The sequence below is a fragment of the Ceratotherium simum genome, chromosome 18, assembly GCF_057802395.1.
Source record: "Ceratotherium simum simum isolate JZ-2026a chromosome 18, ASM5780239v1, whole genome shotgun sequence".
NCBI lineage: Eukaryota > Metazoa > Chordata > Mammalia > Perissodactyla > Rhinocerotidae > Ceratotherium > Ceratotherium simum.
In genome coordinates this window covers 58,327,428-58,342,846 of record NC_141917.1, presented here as the reverse complement: position 1 = coordinate 58,342,846, position 15,419 = coordinate 58,327,428, and the positions used below count along the sequence as shown (strand labels likewise).

General features: G+C 50.4%; 2 protein-coding genes and 1 long non-coding RNA gene across 3 annotated transcripts in view; 2 read left to right on the top strand and 1 right to left on the bottom strand.

The window, feature by feature from the left end:
• Nucleotides 1-4,707: 4,707 nt before the first annotated feature.
• LOC147914659 (uncharacterized) lies at nucleotides 4,708-6,449 on the bottom strand. The gene is made up of 2 exons (XR_015555063.1): nucleotides 6,278-6,449; nucleotides 4,708-5,061 (listed from the first exon to the last, which is right to left on the bottom strand). It is a non-coding gene; the product is annotated as an uncharacterized LOC147914659 (long non-coding RNA).
• Nucleotides 6,450-6,556: 107 nt separating this feature from the next.
• On the top strand, nucleotides 6,557-12,119 carry FAM32A (family with sequence similarity 32 member A). Its single transcript, XM_004423003.3, has 4 exons — nucleotides 6,557-6,675; nucleotides 6,783-6,924; nucleotides 10,579-10,632; nucleotides 10,935-12,119. The coding sequence occupies exons 1-4, from the start codon at nucleotides 6,602-6,604 to the stop codon at nucleotides 11,001-11,003; spliced, it is 339 nt and encodes a 112-aa protein (XP_004423060.1). The 5' UTR covers nucleotides 6,557-6,601; the 3' UTR covers nucleotides 11,004-12,119.
• Nucleotides 12,120-14,275: 2,156 nt separating this feature from the next.
• AP1M1 (adaptor related protein complex 1 subunit mu 1) overlaps nucleotides 14,276-15,419 on the top strand; it is a 36,573-nt gene continuing 35,429 nt past the window's right edge. Inside the window, exon 1 of the mRNA XM_004423001.3 lies at nucleotides 14,276-14,438. Coding sequence (XP_004423058.1) covers nucleotides 14,397-14,438 — 42 coding nt within the window. The 5' untranslated portion in view covers nucleotides 14,276-14,396. The remainder of the gene's footprint in view (nucleotides 14,439-15,419) is intronic.

Below are 15,419 nucleotides of genomic sequence, written 5' to 3'. Positions count from 1 at the left end.
TCAAGATGAATCTCACAAGTGCTCTTGGCATGTTCTCATTGCCTACACATGCACACGCATTAAAAGCACCAGCTTCAAGACTCACAGTGAGGCCTGGCCTGGCGGCAAAGTGGTTAAGTTCGAGCACTCTGCTTCTGCTGCAGCCTGAGGTTCGCAGGTTCGGATCCTGGGCACGGACTTACACCACTCATCAAGCCATGCTGTGGTGGTGTCCCATATACAAAGTAGAGGAAGCTGGGCACAGATGTTAGCTCAGGGCCAAACTCCTCACCAAAAAACAAGACTCACAGTGGCTGGGAAGAAAATCCTCTAGGCTGTAGGGAATGGGAGTGTGGAATGCCACCGGCTTAGCCACATTCCTGAAGTAGTAGTCCACAGTCAGCCAGCTTGATGTCATTGAAAGCTGACTGAAAAGCCCAGCTCCAGCCATATTTCATTCTTTTACAGATTCTTTTTTTTCCTAATAAACTTTTAATTTTGAAATAATTTTGAATTTACAGAAAAGTTGCAAAGATGATGTGGAGAGTTTCCATAGACTCTCCGCCCAGCTTCCCCTAACATTAACATCTTACATAACCCAGCACAAATATCACAACTAAGAAGTTAAGTTGGTACATTACTAGTAACTAAACTCCAGACTTTATTCAGGAATATTCTGGAATATTTCATCACTTTTCCCCATAATGTCTTCCCTCTTTTTAAATTCTTGATTCCTTTATTTTCATGAGTACAAGCAAATTTTTACCTGTGTCCAAGCATTGGTTTTAATAACCAAATTTATCCCAGGTAATCTTTTTTTTATTATTGTGGTAAAATATACACAACATAAAATTTACCATTTTAACCATTTTTAAGAGTACAGTTTAGTGGCATTAAGTACATTCACATTATTGTACAACCATCACCACCATCCACCTCCAGAACTCTTTTCATTTCGCAAAACTGAAACTCCACACCCATTAAATAACAACTCCCCATTTCCCCTCCCCCCAGCCCCCATCAACCACCATTCTACTTTCTGCCTCTAAGAATTTGCCTATTTTAGGTACCTCATATAAATGGAATCATGCAATGTTTGTCCGTTTGTATCTGGCTTATTTCTCTGAGCATGATGTCCTTGAGGTTCATCCACATTGTGGCATGTATCAGGGCTTCACTCCTTTTTAATGCTGAGTAATATTCCACGGTGTTTTTCATCCATTTCATGTTTTTCCATCCATTCACCCACTGATGGACACTTGGGCTGCTTCCACCTTTTGGTGATTGTGAAGAACGCTGCAGTGAACACGAGTGTAATGTGCAGTAAGGTTCTTCTTTCTCTGCCAGGATCCCATAGTGCATTTAGTCGTCATGTCTCCTTAGGCTCCTGATCTTCAGGGGTTTTTTTTTTTGTCTCTTTTTTTTTTTTTTCTGGTGAGGAAGATTGGCCCTAGGCTAACACCTGTTGCCAATCGTCCTCTTTTTGCTTGAGGAAGAGTGGCCTTGAGCTAACATCTGTGCCCATCTTCCTTCATTTTACATGTGGGTCGCTTCCACAGCATGGCTGACGAGTGGTGCAAGTCCAAGCCCAGGATCCAACCCGCAAACATGGGCCACTGAAGCAGAGTGCGCTGAACCTAACCACCATGCCACCAGGCTGACTCCTTTAGTCTCTTTTTTTTCCATGACCTTGATAGTCTTAAGGAGTACCAGTCAGGTACTTTGTAGAATGTCCCTTATTTTGATTTGTCTGATGTTTTCTCATGATTGGACTGGATTTGTTGGGTTTTTTGGGGGGAAGACCTCAGAGATGAGGTGCCCTCCTCATCACATCATACCAAGGGTTACTTAATAGCTACATGATGTCACCAACAAAGGTGACCTTGATTGCTTGGGTAAGGCAGTGTTTGCCGTGTTTAAGAGTAGTATCTAGTAAAAATCTCAGTGCATTTAAATCTCAAGACTCTTTCAATGGATATAAAATAAAAACTTTAAGTGAGCAAAAGCATCATGTCATAGTTGATTTGGTACTTTCCCCCTTAGAACAAATGCTCAATGGGGGCAATATTATCCCCAAGGGGGCAAAAACTGGTTGGGGGGGACAAAAAATTCTTAGATATTTCAATGGTTTGTGGCTCTCCAAATTTCACCCTCCCTGACAAAATCTTATTCATGAGTATTTAACTTCTCTCATTAAATTAAATTAAATTGAATTAAGTTAAAATGTTCTCTTGGGGCCGGCCCAGCGGCATAGTGGTTAAGTTTGTGCACTCCACTTCAGCGGCCCAGGGTTTGCAGGTTCGGATCCCTGGTGCAGACCAACGTATCACTCATCAAGCCATGCTGTGGCAGCATCCCATATACAAAGTAGAGGAAGATAAGCACAGATGTTAGCTCAGGGCCAATCTTCCTCACCAAAATTTAAAAAAAAAAAATGTTCTCTTTAGGGGGTGATAATGAAAAAAATGGTTGAGAAAGACTGCCTTAGAGGGTTATAAAATAGGGACACATCTGACAGTGGATGGCTTATAGAGTGATGACAGAAGCAAGGATAGAACACTCAGCATAGCTGGGATGACAGTTTGTGCCTCAGTTTCCCTCCTTATAAAATCAGGATGGTTTACGTAATAGGGTGGTTGTGAGAGTAAATGAGATGATCCATATAAATCCATATAAAGTATTAGCTGTTGTTATCATCATCATCCCCATTTTATAAAAGAAGCAAAGGAAGCTCAGAGAGGGCAAGCCAATTGCTCCAGGGCACACAGCCTTGGAAGTGCCAGAGAGGAGCTCCGAAGCTGCTGAGTTGGCTGGGGGAGAACAGCATTCCCCTGCCGAGTCTGCCTTGTCCCTCCCTGAGGAGTTGATTCTGTCCTGGACGGCCCCACGAGTAGGCTACCCCTGCTGGCAGCCCTCATCCGCCGCACCCGGAAGCGGGTTCTCTCTTGGCACTCCCACCCAATTCCGGAACGCAGCGGGTGTGCTGTGGCTGCAGAACTGGGAACTGGAGAAGGCAGGCGCTGTGCTCTGCTTTGTCCAGCCTCCTCTCACCTGGCAACGCTCGCTTTCTCTCCCTCCTCACTCCCTTGACCCCCTCTTCCCCTCAAAAAAGTCCTCAGGACAATTTGGGCAACAGCAGTCCAAATTAAAACGCACAAGTGTACAAAACTTTGGACCCAGCGTTTCCACTGCTACGGATTCTGGCCACTTGAGAAAGTTGGCCAAGATGTGTGGGCGCGTAGGTGGTCACCCGCTGGGGAGGGCTTCACTCAGCCGCACGACGTGCAGCCTCCGAGGAAGGGGAGGCGGTGCTGTAGCTTCTGCCATGTAAAGAGCTTCAAGACGTTCGCTAAATGAAAGGTGTGGGCAGAAATAAAAGATCATCTCACAGACGTAGATGTTGCCATATACACTTGTGCTGCAAAGAACCGAAACGAAACTGTTCGTCTTTTTGGAAGGCGGTGGGAAATTTCCAATTTTTTTGTTGTTTTCTTTTCTCTTTCTTTTAACCTTTTCTGTACTGTGTGGTTTTCTTACACAGTGCATGTGCATGTATACATGTTTTTAATGTTGGCAGACGATTATGGGAGATTTTAGGTTTCTTCTCTCAGTATTAAAAACCAGTGACACATTTTTTTACTCGACACACAAAAGCAGTCACAACATTCTGATGGGAGAAAAGGTCAGTGACAAAGCAGGTATAGAGTAAGATCCCATTTTTATTTTTAAAATTAGAGATAATAAGAAACTGAAATAAATCAAAATACTAACAGAGATTTTTTTTCTGAGTGGAAGTGATTTCTGCTGTCTTCTTTGGGTTTCTCTGTATTTTTCTGATTACATATTCCACAGTTAATGTTTGTACATCTTTTGTAATCAAACAAAAATAAATAGATGCCCAACTTTGCGAATGTGTTTAATGCCAATGAGTTGTACAATTTCAGGTTGTTACAATGGTAAATTTTATGTTATGTGTATTTTACCACAAAAAGACTAGTGTGAGAAAAGAAAGCAAAGGTGTAACAGACTTTTTCTGCCACGGGATGATAAAGTCTGAATGAGACATGACACACACACACACACACACACACACACACACACACCCCGAACCTGCCTCCAATTCTTGGTCCCCTCAGCCAGGTCAACGATCTAAATGGAAGTCAGAGCGGGGAAGAGAAGCTTTGTTGAGGACACTGGTGGAAATGTGATAGCTGAGGAGACCATGCTGTAAGTTCCTCTCTCCTTTTAGGGGGCAGGGGACAGAATGTTACATTTCACCACCAAGTCTAGCAAGGTAGACTTCAATGGAACCCATGGAGAGCTTTGAGATGTGTTCCCTGCTCTTGGACGGGAATTAACCCAGGCTTGAGAGCACTTAAAGGGGACATCCAGAGGACAAGATATGGGCTGACTGCGTAAATGCAGAGCCAGTGCCTGCAGGTGTGTTGGGACCTGCCTGTGTGAGAGTTTCCTGAGCACCAGATGGGAATCACATGAGACAGACTTGGTGTGGGCCATCCTGGGTATAATCCAACATGGCTAACTGGCAGGGTGCAGAGACCTCAGGAGAAGGAAGCTGGCAGAGCCCTGCTGGCAGCCCAGGGGTTGAGGAAGGTGTTGTGAGCTATCACCAGAAGTAGAGATGCACATTCCAGGATCAAGGGAACTGCAGGGAAGAGGGAGCCTGCTGGAAACTGCTGGAGGGCACATGAAGAGTTAAGGAGTCAGTGAAGATCGTTGGCTTGAAAAGCCTCAAAATGAGTTTATTCGCGAATAGCCAAAAGAATCACAATTCAGGATGTGCATGCTGTGGCAAATCCGTATGCAAATCTGGAATACAAATGAGGGGATCTGCTTTTATAGAGAAAAAGGGGGAGTAGGGAGGGGCTATTCTAAAGGAAAGTCCATTGGGGGAAAGTTGCAGTTCAGGGCAGTAACGGCTTCTCAGTGGCTGAGCTGCGGCATTTCTCATTGGCTGAGCTGCGGCATTTCTCATTGGCTGAGCTGCGGCATTTCTCATTGGCTGAGCTGCGGCATTTCTCATTGGCTGAGCTGTTATGTTTCCCATTGGCTGGGCTGTTGCTGGGTGGGGAGAGAAATCTTCCTTCAGTAGTGAAGTAGTTTTGCTTCCTGTCCAAGATGCAAGCGAACTCTCTTCCTGTTTGGTGTAACTGATGGTGTGATGGGGGTGAGAGCGCCCCCTACAGGCCTTCCTCACTCCAATTTAGTTAAGGTTCTTTTATTAATTTCCACAAGATCAAGAACTGTTCTATTCCCTTACCTCACCTCCCTCCTCCACCCCTCCTTAAACCACTTGGTGGGGGCACAAACAACAGCTGGTAATGGACAAGAGGGGACAGTAGGAGGCCCATGCTGTCCCCCTTCCCTACTGTATCATAGGTCCCAGCTGAGGGAGAGAGGGAACTGTCCTCTCCAAATTAAGTTCTGGACATTACACTTATTGAACTGAGACATTTACTATTTCCACTGTTGATACTACTGTATGTCACATGAAAAAAATGAGAGGAGAGCCATGGGGCCTGACAGCGTTTTCATCCAGGGCCAGAGGAAGATGACCTACCTTGAAAAATATACTGTTTAAAAGGATGGAAGTAAACAAAAATAGAACTGTGCTTGGTTTTGTGTGTTTATGAGGATATTTCTGCTTGTTCAGCAAATTACTCATGATATTGGGGAATAAAAAAACCCAACTCATTGGAGCCCCAAGTGTTATGGCGCCAGTAGATCAGGTTTTTGGGTGCTGTGACACTCAACAACAGGAAGACTCTCAAATACATCATGCTCAGTGAAAGAATTCCAGCTCAAAAGAATACATATGGTATGATTCCATGTATAACAAACTTTTCAAAAAGACTAATCTATAGTGGGAGAAAAAAGATTTGGAGTTGCCTGGGGAGAGGGATGAGGGGATTAACTGAGGTGAACAAGGGAACTTTGGGTGATGGAATGTTCTAGATCTTCATCGTGGAGGTGATTACATAGGTGTGTAAATGTCAACAATACTCATCAAAGAGTACAGTTAAAATGAGTACATTTCACTGTTTATAAATTATAGCTTGGCAAAATCGATTTTAAAAAATTTTCTTAAATACCACTGACATATTTCACACAACGTCATTTACCAAAAGCTGAAAAACTAACGAGTACTGATTAGGCTTACAAAATTAGGGCTAGGTATCCACTGAACTCTCAAAATATGGCAATAAATGAGAACAGGACATCCAAATGTAAACAAAACACTCAAAAAGACGTCAGGTTTTATGAAGTGGGGGCTTACTCAAGCGCGCTTCACAGGTCTAGGGGGCCCAACGACGGAGAACCGGGAGTGGGCGCCAAAGCCGGAAGTGTGGCAGCAGACGGGATGCAAAGATGAGGCCGTGCCTTCCTGCCCGGGATGCAGACGGGATGCACACGGGATGCAACGACGAGGCCTGCCCAAGCCCAGCCCGCAACCCGGAAGTGGGGCCGGCTCCAGCTGCCAAGGGCGCGCGCGCACCGCCTGGCTCGGCCAATCATGACGGAGCGAGGCGGGCGTTCGGGCGGAAATAGCCTTCTCAAACAGGAAGTGTGGCAGTTTACCTACGAACTGCAGGCGCGCGCCATGGCCGCCTACGAGCAGGTGCAAAAGGGGCCCCTGAAGCTGAAGGGCGTCGCAGAGCTCGGCGTGACCAAGCGGTGAGTCCCGAGGGCCCGCCGGGGCTTGTCTCCTGCCCCCTTAAACCTCCTCCCGAGACCGCGGGTTTTCGCCCTCTGACCCGCCGTCATCCCCCCTCCCCTCTCAGGAAAAAGAAAAAGAAGGATAAGGATAAGGCGAAACTTCTGGAAGCGATGGGAACGAGCAAAAAGAACGAGGAGGAGAAACGGCGCGGCCTAGACAAGCGGACCCCGGCCCAGGCGGCCTTCGAGAAGATGCAGGAGAAGCGGGTGAGGCCGGGGCTGGGTCTCCGGGGTGGATGCAAGAGACTTGAAACGGGCTCAGCCCGGGACGCTCGAGGAGGGCGAGCGGTCAGAGGGGACCTCAACTCCGGGAGAAGATGCTGCGTGAGCGGGAGAGGAGGCGCCCACGGCTGGGGGCTCCGAGGACGGGAAGCCCCTCTGGCCGAGGGGTCGGCGCAGGGGAGAGCTGGATCTGGCGTCAAAAGGAGGCCGGAGCTGGAGCCCCGGGTTTGGGTTCCAGCGCTGTCTCTCATTTGCCCAGTGGCCCTGGGCCGGTGACCCATCGTTTCTCTGTGCCTCAGTTTACTCATCTGTAGGGGGCAGGGTAGTGCTCCTCCTGACAGGATGGGAACTTTGGATGCAGTGAGGCAGATAAAGCATTTGGCATTCGGTCTGGCATAAAGTTAGTGCGCAGATGAGGTCAGTCGTTCGTGTTAAGTGGCCACGTTCCCTGCTGTCACTCAGCACAGTGTGTTTCCACCATGCCTTTGTTTCACAGATTCAAACAGGTCGTATCTTGAGGCTCTGAGAAATTATTTCTCTTAATATTAATTACTTAATAAATTTCGGCGGTAGGGATAGGAGAGGTCAGTGTGGGATGGAGAAGCTCAGCCTCAGATGCTGGGGAGAGGGAATAATCAGTCTAGGTCAGTGGTTCTTAACTGGGGGCGGTTCGTCCCCCACCTCCACCTCCAAGAAGACATTGGGCAATGTTTGGAGACTTTTTTGTCACAGCTCAGGGCTTGGGGTGGGGCTGCTATGGCATCTAGTGGGTCAAGGCCAAGGATGCTGCTCAACATCCTACAATGCTGGAGACAGCACCCCCTACAGCAAAGAATGATCTGGTCCAAAATGTCAGTAGCGCCCAGGCTGAGAACCCCTAACCCTGGTCTGGGCGATCTGGTCCAGGAACCTGAGGAAAAGGTAACTTGTTGAGTCATACAAAAAAGTGGGACTCACCGGCTTTGGCAAGACAGAGCTGCTTCCGTTCTGTCTCTGCCTCTTCTTGGTGGTGTAACTCTCGGCACATTGGCTAACCTCCCACACCTCAGTTTCTTGGGGTGAAGGTCCCTACCTCATAGGTTTGTAGTGAGGACTTAACAAGTGAATGCACTTAAGTCCCTTCCTTAAGGTTATAGTCAGAGGCAGGGCTGGAATGTTACTCCTGGAGCAGTGGGGGGTGGCAGAGAGGCTAATGCAAGCATAAGGTAACTAATAACAGTGGCTCAGAGTAGGGTAGTAATAGTGGGAACAGTGGAAGGGGTCAGGTTTGGGATAGATTTTGAAGGAAGAACAGCAGGGTTAGCTGATGGGTTCGGTATGGGCTGGGAAGGAAGAGTCAGGGATGAACAAGACTTTTGGGTGGGTGAGTGAAGGTGCCGTTTACTGAGATGGGAAGAACTGCAGGTAAAGCAGGTTCTGAAGGGAGGGACCAAGGCCTTGGTGTTAGAGAAGTTAAGGTCGAGGTGCCTGTTAGAAAGCCAAGTGGAGAATCCTCATGGACAGTTTGAGATCTGAATCTGCAGTTTGGAGGAGAGGTCTGGGCCCTGGATGAACGTCTTGGAATTGCCATGGGACTGGATGAGATCCTCTGAGGAAGGACAGTGACAGAGAACAGGTCTAGGATCTGACCTCCGGTGACTAGAGGGTGGCAGAGAGGAATTTGCAAAGGAGCACGGGAAGGAGGAACACCAGGAGAGCATATCCTTAGGAGCCAAGTGGAGAAAGTGTTTTAAGGAGGAGGAAGTGACCAGCCATGTCATATGCTGCCAGGAGGCCTCGTGGGTTGAGCACTGAGAGCCCTAGGTTGGTGTTTGGAATGAGGAGGAAGAGAGGCTGTTTAGAGTGGATCCAAGAGAGGGTGGGGAAAAGCAGAGGTGGAGACGAGGAGTAGCAATAACTCTTGGGAGATTTGCTGTCAAGTCGAACAGAGAAACGGGCCTGTAGCTGGAGGGTGGTGGAAGGTCAAAGGGAAATTGTTGTTGTTGGCATTCAAAACTGGAAGTACTGCTGCGGGTTTTGCTTGATCCAGGAGAGAGAGGTGAGGTGTATGGGAGAGGAAGGAGGTGCGGGCAAAGCTAGGTACAATTGGGAAATGCAGATTCCCTCGTGGGAGAGTGTTGAATTGAGTGCAGTGAGCACAAAGGCTGGACAGCTCCTGGCTCCTGGGAGCAGGGCCCAGGGGTTGGGGCCTGGCCTGGTAGAAGGGATCAGGGCTTGGCATCTCCAGCCCCATCACCCACTGTGCACTCTGGTTCTCATTTTCTCTGTGAAGTGGGGATGGTGACAGCACCCAGCACACCCTGTGAGCTTGGTGCATGGAGTGGGGAGAGGGCGGGTAGAGCCCAGGCAGTTCCTTGGCATTGGTGACAGCTGGTCAAGTTGGTGTGGCCCCATGTGAGGAGACCCAGGCCTCCCGTGGGCTCACGGAAGCAGGAAGAGAGGCAGGGATGGACAACGCGGACACTCAGAGGGAGGTTCAGCCAGGTGTGAGCCAGCTGGATATAGAGGGAGATGAGGAGGCAGCAAAGGAGAAGAAGAGAGACAGGGAGGAGCAGCCAGGTGGCAGCTGACAGTATTCTCTCATGCTTCTGTGGTTTGACTGGGCTCAGCTAGGTGCTTCTTCTGCTGGCCTTGCTTAGAATCTGGTGCCATCAGATGGCAGCTGGGGCTGGGGTCCTCTGGAGTGCAACTGGGCTGGAACGTCCAGGATGGCTTTGTCATCACATGTCCAGTGCCTTGGTGCTCCTTCGGTGGCCTCTCTCCCCATCAGTCATCTCTTCCTCCAGGTCCTTTTCAACAAGGTCATCAGACTTCCTGCATGGCAGCTAGCCTCTAAGAGCACAAAGCAAAAGCTGCCGTGTCTCCTTATCACTTCCCCCAGTGTTGGCACTACATTCTGTTAAGTAAACTGAGTCACAGGGCCAGCCCAGAGTCTTGTGCATTGAAGCAGAGGACTACACAAGAGCATGAATACTGGGCAGTGCAGTCCCAGGAGTGGGGAGGGGGCACCAAAGTGAGTTGGCCACAGTCACCCAGCTAGTAAGTGTCAAGCCAGGTGTGGCTCCAGATCTGTCTGCCTCTGCATCCTGCGCTCTTACCTCTTACCAGGGACCATCGGGTGTTGGGAATGAGGAGTGGAGCAGGTCCTGGTGCTGCAAGAGGCGTATTCCAGAATCACACTCATCAAGGACCTCGTAGCCCTCCTGGCACTGTGTCCTGTCACTTGAGCACCTACTCTGCAGCGGGCCCTTTACCTTCCTCCTTCCTCAGCCTTTCTTAAACCCCACCTATGCCTTTCTTTTTCTGCAAACTGGGAATGCGTATAATTGCCCAAGGAAGCAGGAAGCACATGTAGAGCTCCCATCAGTCTGCTTGTGGGTATGTGCTCAGTTGGTGCTGGTTCATTTCCTGCCACTCAGACCAGAGCGCAGCTGACCCGGGCTCCTGGTGGGATATGTTGCGGCCAGGCCTCCCTGTCAGAACAGTCTGAGTGGAGCTGAGGCAGGGGCAAGGTGCACACCCTGAGACCTCTGGCCTTTCTAGGTGTGAGAGCCAGGCTGGCTGGGGCTCCCATCTTCCATCCCGTGTTGGCCTGGGCTGCGTCAGGCATGTGAACTCACCTGTTTCTCTTCTCTCCAGCAAATGGAAAGGATCCTGAAGAAAGCATCCAAAACCCACAAGCAGAGAGTGGAGGTAAGTCATGTGCCCAGTGGGGAGATGGAGCCATCTAGGGCCCCAGAGGCTAGGAGCCTGGCAGAAGAGTCACTGGAGTGTTGGCGGGGAGGAGAGTGTACCCAACAGAAGTGACGGCTACCGGGGGTCACTGAAGGGAGAGCCCAGGGTTCAGGAGTTTCTAAGGCCTGGCAGAGTGGCCTTGAGAGGAGGGGCGCTCTGAGGAGAGACAGGACGTGGAGAAGTGCGGTGGGCAGCACCACACATCCCTGATGCCCTGCGTGGGGCTGTGCTGACGTGGGCTTTCTCCTTTGCTTTCCCAGGACTTCAACAGACACCTGGATACGCTGACGGAGCACTATGACATTCCCAAAGTCAGCTGGACCAAGTAGCCTCCTGGCCCGGGAGGTGGAGTGGCATCAAGGGGAAGCAGAAGGCGAAGTTGGGGTTATGTTTGGTGCCTTTGGTACTTTTTAGAAACATTCTTTTACACACACTTTGCGTCCTCTGTTGAGACAGTGTTTTTCAAAGCAGTGTGCCCTCATTCTAGACCTCAATGAAAGTAAGATTGCCCTTTTACCCCATTTTGGTTTCTCAGTAGAAGATAAACGTTTTCAGTTTGGACTGGAAATTTTTAAGAGTTTACCCAGAGATAAAGGTTATTTCTATGTAAGTGCCGTGGAAAAGCCTTTTTGCCCCTGAGTTGCATGTCACTCTCTCTGACAGCTGGCCAGCTCTCTTTGCCTGGATGAAACTGACTCCATAGGATAAGGAGTTAATGCCAGCAGGCCTGCAATGCAGCCCCTTGTGGGGCCCTGCATTGCCTGCCCTTCCAAGCTCCCTCTAGCTTGGGGCTTATGCTGTTCCATCCAGGGCCTGGGGAAGCCACTGGCAGCTTCGTGGCCTGCAGACTGCCTCCTCAGCCACCTGGCCAGTGAGACAATGCAGCCTGGGAAGCAGAACAACTGTTTAAGGATAGAACACGTGCCTCGTCTCTTTCTGAGCTGAGCTGGTGGCCAGCATGCAGCCTCTTCCCCAGTAACCCGATTTCAGACATGTTTAGTGAGTGTTGCCATGGATATTACTAATCAAGCACAGCATTCTTTGTATTGGAACCCAGACACAGCCTGCCTCACTACCCTCAACCCTGGGCTCCAAGCTGACCCCCCGTATTTATTCAGAGTTGGCACATAACATGGAACCTATTGGGCATTCCTGGCCCAAGGACACCTCAGGGGTGACAGGAGCAGGGCAGAGCCCGGCACAGACAGATGGGTAGGGGTGCAGTCAAATGGGAGGACCCAGGTTCTGGTGCTGGAGAGCGAGGATCTTGGAGGGCCTGCGTGCACCCACCAGCTGAGGATGGAACTGCTTATGCTACTGTGAGAACCGTCTGTGCTGACGCACACAGTGCAAGAGGACCAGTCAGAATAGAAACATCGGGTGTTGGGTCTGGGGCTGTCACAAGTGAACTGCAGAATAAAGCAAAAACCAGTTATGAAATGTAAGTCTGAGTGTCTTACTTATTATAGGCTGTTAGATTATCACTAGACACGCTGCCTTTTAAGGGTTTATCCCACATGAAGAATGTGCATACTGCGAAACGACTCTTCACCCTCAATTTGGAAAAATTTGGATGATGTGTTTCTACTTGTGGTTCGTGGCCCACTTGAGGGAGGTGACATCCTCTCATTAGCAGTGGCTCCTTTGGGCAGATTCCCCCAGCGTGCCCCAGCGTTGGGGTCAGGGCTTTTCTATCCCTGAGCCAGCGGTGCAGGTCTGTGAGCGTGATGTGGTGCTGGAAAAGCCTGTGTCAGTACAGTGGAAGATAGACATCCTAATTCTGCCTAACAAACCACTCCAGAACAGAGTGGCTTACAACAGGAGTTCTCTCTCCCGATTCTGGGGGTTGACAGTGCTCATCTGGGTGGGTCTGCTCCCTGAGGTGTAGCTTAGTACACGTGTGTAGCTGCATTGGCTTCCTTGGGGCCAGAAAGTCCAAGATGGCATCTCATCCCCCAAGACTGCTCTCCACATAGCCTGTTCCACTGGCCAACACAAGTCACGTTGTCAAACCCAGAGTCTCGGAACTACACAAGGGCATGAAGACCAAGAGGTGTGGTTTATTGGGGGCCATCACTGTTACAATCTACCACAGTGGTTCTCAATTTATGCTGTATGTTAGACTCTCCTGAGAGCGTTAGGAACCACTGATGCTGCCTGGGGTGGGGTTCGGTCATTGCGAGTTTTCAGAGCTCTCCAGGTGACCTTAATATGCAGCAAAGTTTGAGAAACCCTGGTCTACCACAACAGGTATGGTCTTTTCTGAGATGTTGCAGAGGTCAAATCTGGCTTATACATTACACATAAATGCCAAGGATGAAATTCAGATGTGACTCGAATTCCCCCACTTATGGAGAAAAGGAAGTTACAAGTAATTTAAGTGTGAAGAGTGTTTACCGTGGTGGTACTCTTGGCACTTGGGAATCTTTGTTTCCTCAAAAGACTTGTACAATGTCTTCCTCCCAGCCTCCTTGACAGAGGCACAGAGCAAGGCTGAAAGGAGATGCTCTGTAATGAGAAGAGTCACCTTTCCTGGGTGGCTTTTCTTTTTGCCTTACAATTTTTGGCATTTACTCACTTTTTCTTCAGTGAGATGTACAGTTTTGTAATTTAAAAAAGACATGTTTTTCTAAAACATTGCAACAAACTGGGCAAAGTATGAGGCTAGGTACAATAGGGTTTCTTACCCAATAATTGTCAAAAAGCCTCCATTGGCTGCTTTGTGCAAGAATGCTTCCAGCCCAGGATTTACTTGGTAGTCTTCAGATATTAGTTTTCTTCTCTGGATTTTCCTGCACTTACATCTATCCTAAGTGGAGGATCTATTGCAAATGCCATCTTTCAGAGCCCCCAAACAGAGATGAGTGAAAGGCAGGCAGCCTGAGTAAATGGTTCTGATACTGCACGGTTGGGATCCCCAAAGCAGTGTGATGGTTTATTGGGACAGAATGCAGACATTTCTCCACAGCCCGAGTGTTCATAACACCAAATGAGATATTCAATTGATTAATGAGAGGTCACGATTTGCATTACCCACCGTGGGCACTAACTACAGAAATGGAACACGTGCTTTTCGCCTAGGTTCAGTGGGGCGAGGTTTTTAGGAGATCATTCCAAGCAATAAACAGGCACGCCTGTTCACTGACGAATGTTGACACTGACAGGTGACAGATAGTGACTGTTGATAAGCCTTGACTGCCATTCAGAGAGTCTGACCTCTTTCCAAGTAACTACCTCCTTACCTCTCCCCATACAGCATTTCGCAATGGTGTCTGTATATGATTGTTTCCTAGACTCCCCCACCAGACTATGAGTTCCATAGGGCTGGGCCCTAGGTGGGTTCCACCACCGGGATCTCTCACCTAATTTGGCCCACAGCGGGGTTTCCAGCTGCCATGGCTTCGGGGCCCAGCCGGGAAGCTGAAGCGTGCCCTGCTTCACTCGGCCCCGCCCGACCTCGTCCCTCTGGACCTTACTTCCGGGATGCTTGAGGCGGAAGCGGGAAATAAGAGCACGTCGAGCGCACTGCGCCTGCGCATACTCCGCCCTGCGCCCGCGCACTCCTGGCCCCTCCTCCCCGACCGGACCTAACGGTCCGCGTGCGGCTCCCCGGACCGGAAGTGGAGGCGAACAGTGGCGGCGCGCGCCCGGCCTTGCTCAACGCCTGGCGGTTGCCGCCGTCGCCGCCGCCCTCGGCCGCTGCCGAGGCTTCCCGCACCGCCATGTCCGCCAGCGCCGTTTACGTGCTGGACCTGAAGGGCAAGGTACGGAGGGCTCCCCACCCTCCCCGTTGCCAGGCAACCGGCGGGGGCCGCGCCCCGTGGGGACCCACCCTGTTGCTTAGGGACGGCCAATGGGACCCAGCCTGGTCTTGGGCAAGGAAGCCAGTCGGCCTCGCCTGAGGGCCGCACCCTGTTGCTAGGTAACCAGGCAGGGTCGTCTGTCCGCACCCTGTTGCTGGGTAACGCGGTGGGCTGCCGCTGTTGCTAGGTAACCGGCTGCACGACACCCCTGCCCCCCGTGGGCTGGGGGCTCCGGTCTTGGTGGGGGCCCCCGGAAGACCGAGGCCGTGGCGAGGGCGGGCTGCAGCCGGCGTCGAAGCTGCGCGACCCTTGGCCCGACGTCGCGAGGCGTGACGAGGACAGTGTGCCCTCGGGCCAGTCCCGCCCTCTCAGGGACGTAGCTTCTGCTTATCTGGCGAGTTCTCTGTGCCGGTCCCTGTAGGTATGTCTTAGCGTTCCTTCGTTGTGACATTGAGTGACAAGGATTAGGTGCGGTAGGTGGTGGCAGCGACACTTTACAGAGGGAGAAAGTGAGGCACAGAGAGGTGACGCAGCGTGCCCAAGGTCACACCGGTCACAGAGAAGTGACAGGTCTAGGAGTCGAACCCAGAATCATTTGTTCATTCAACTGGTGTCTGAGGAGGACCTACTAAATGCCAGGCAGGTCTCTAAGCATTGGGCCCCTTGGGTGAGCAAAATCGGAGTGAGTGCCTGTCCTGGAGCTCACAAACTGGTTGGGGAGATGGACGCTGGTCTCAGCACAGGGGAAGGTAACTCACAGTGGTGGAGCAGTGAGCATATAACAGGGAGAGTCAGCCGCAGCCGGGGTCAGGGAGGCCTTCCTGGAGGGAGTCACAAATCCGGCTGAGATGTGAAGGAGGAGCTGGACATAATTAGGACCCAGGTGCCTTTCCAAGGGGTGTCTAAGAAAGCTTCTGAGAGGAGGGATCTTGACGCCTCTCA

Coding starts and splice junctions, on each gene's coding strand:
- FAM32A (XM_004423003.3), top strand. CDS start 6,602: ATGGCCGCCTACGAGCAGGTGCAAAAGGGGCCCCTGAAGCTGAAGGGC. Junction 6,676..6,782: donor GAGCTCGGCGTGACCAAGCG/GTGAGTCCCGAG, acceptor CTCCCCTCTCAG/GAAAAAGAAAAAGAAGGATA. Junction 10,633..10,934: donor CCCACAAGCAGAGAGTGGAG/GTAAGTCATGTG, acceptor TTGCTTTCCCAG/GACTTCAACAGACACCTGGA.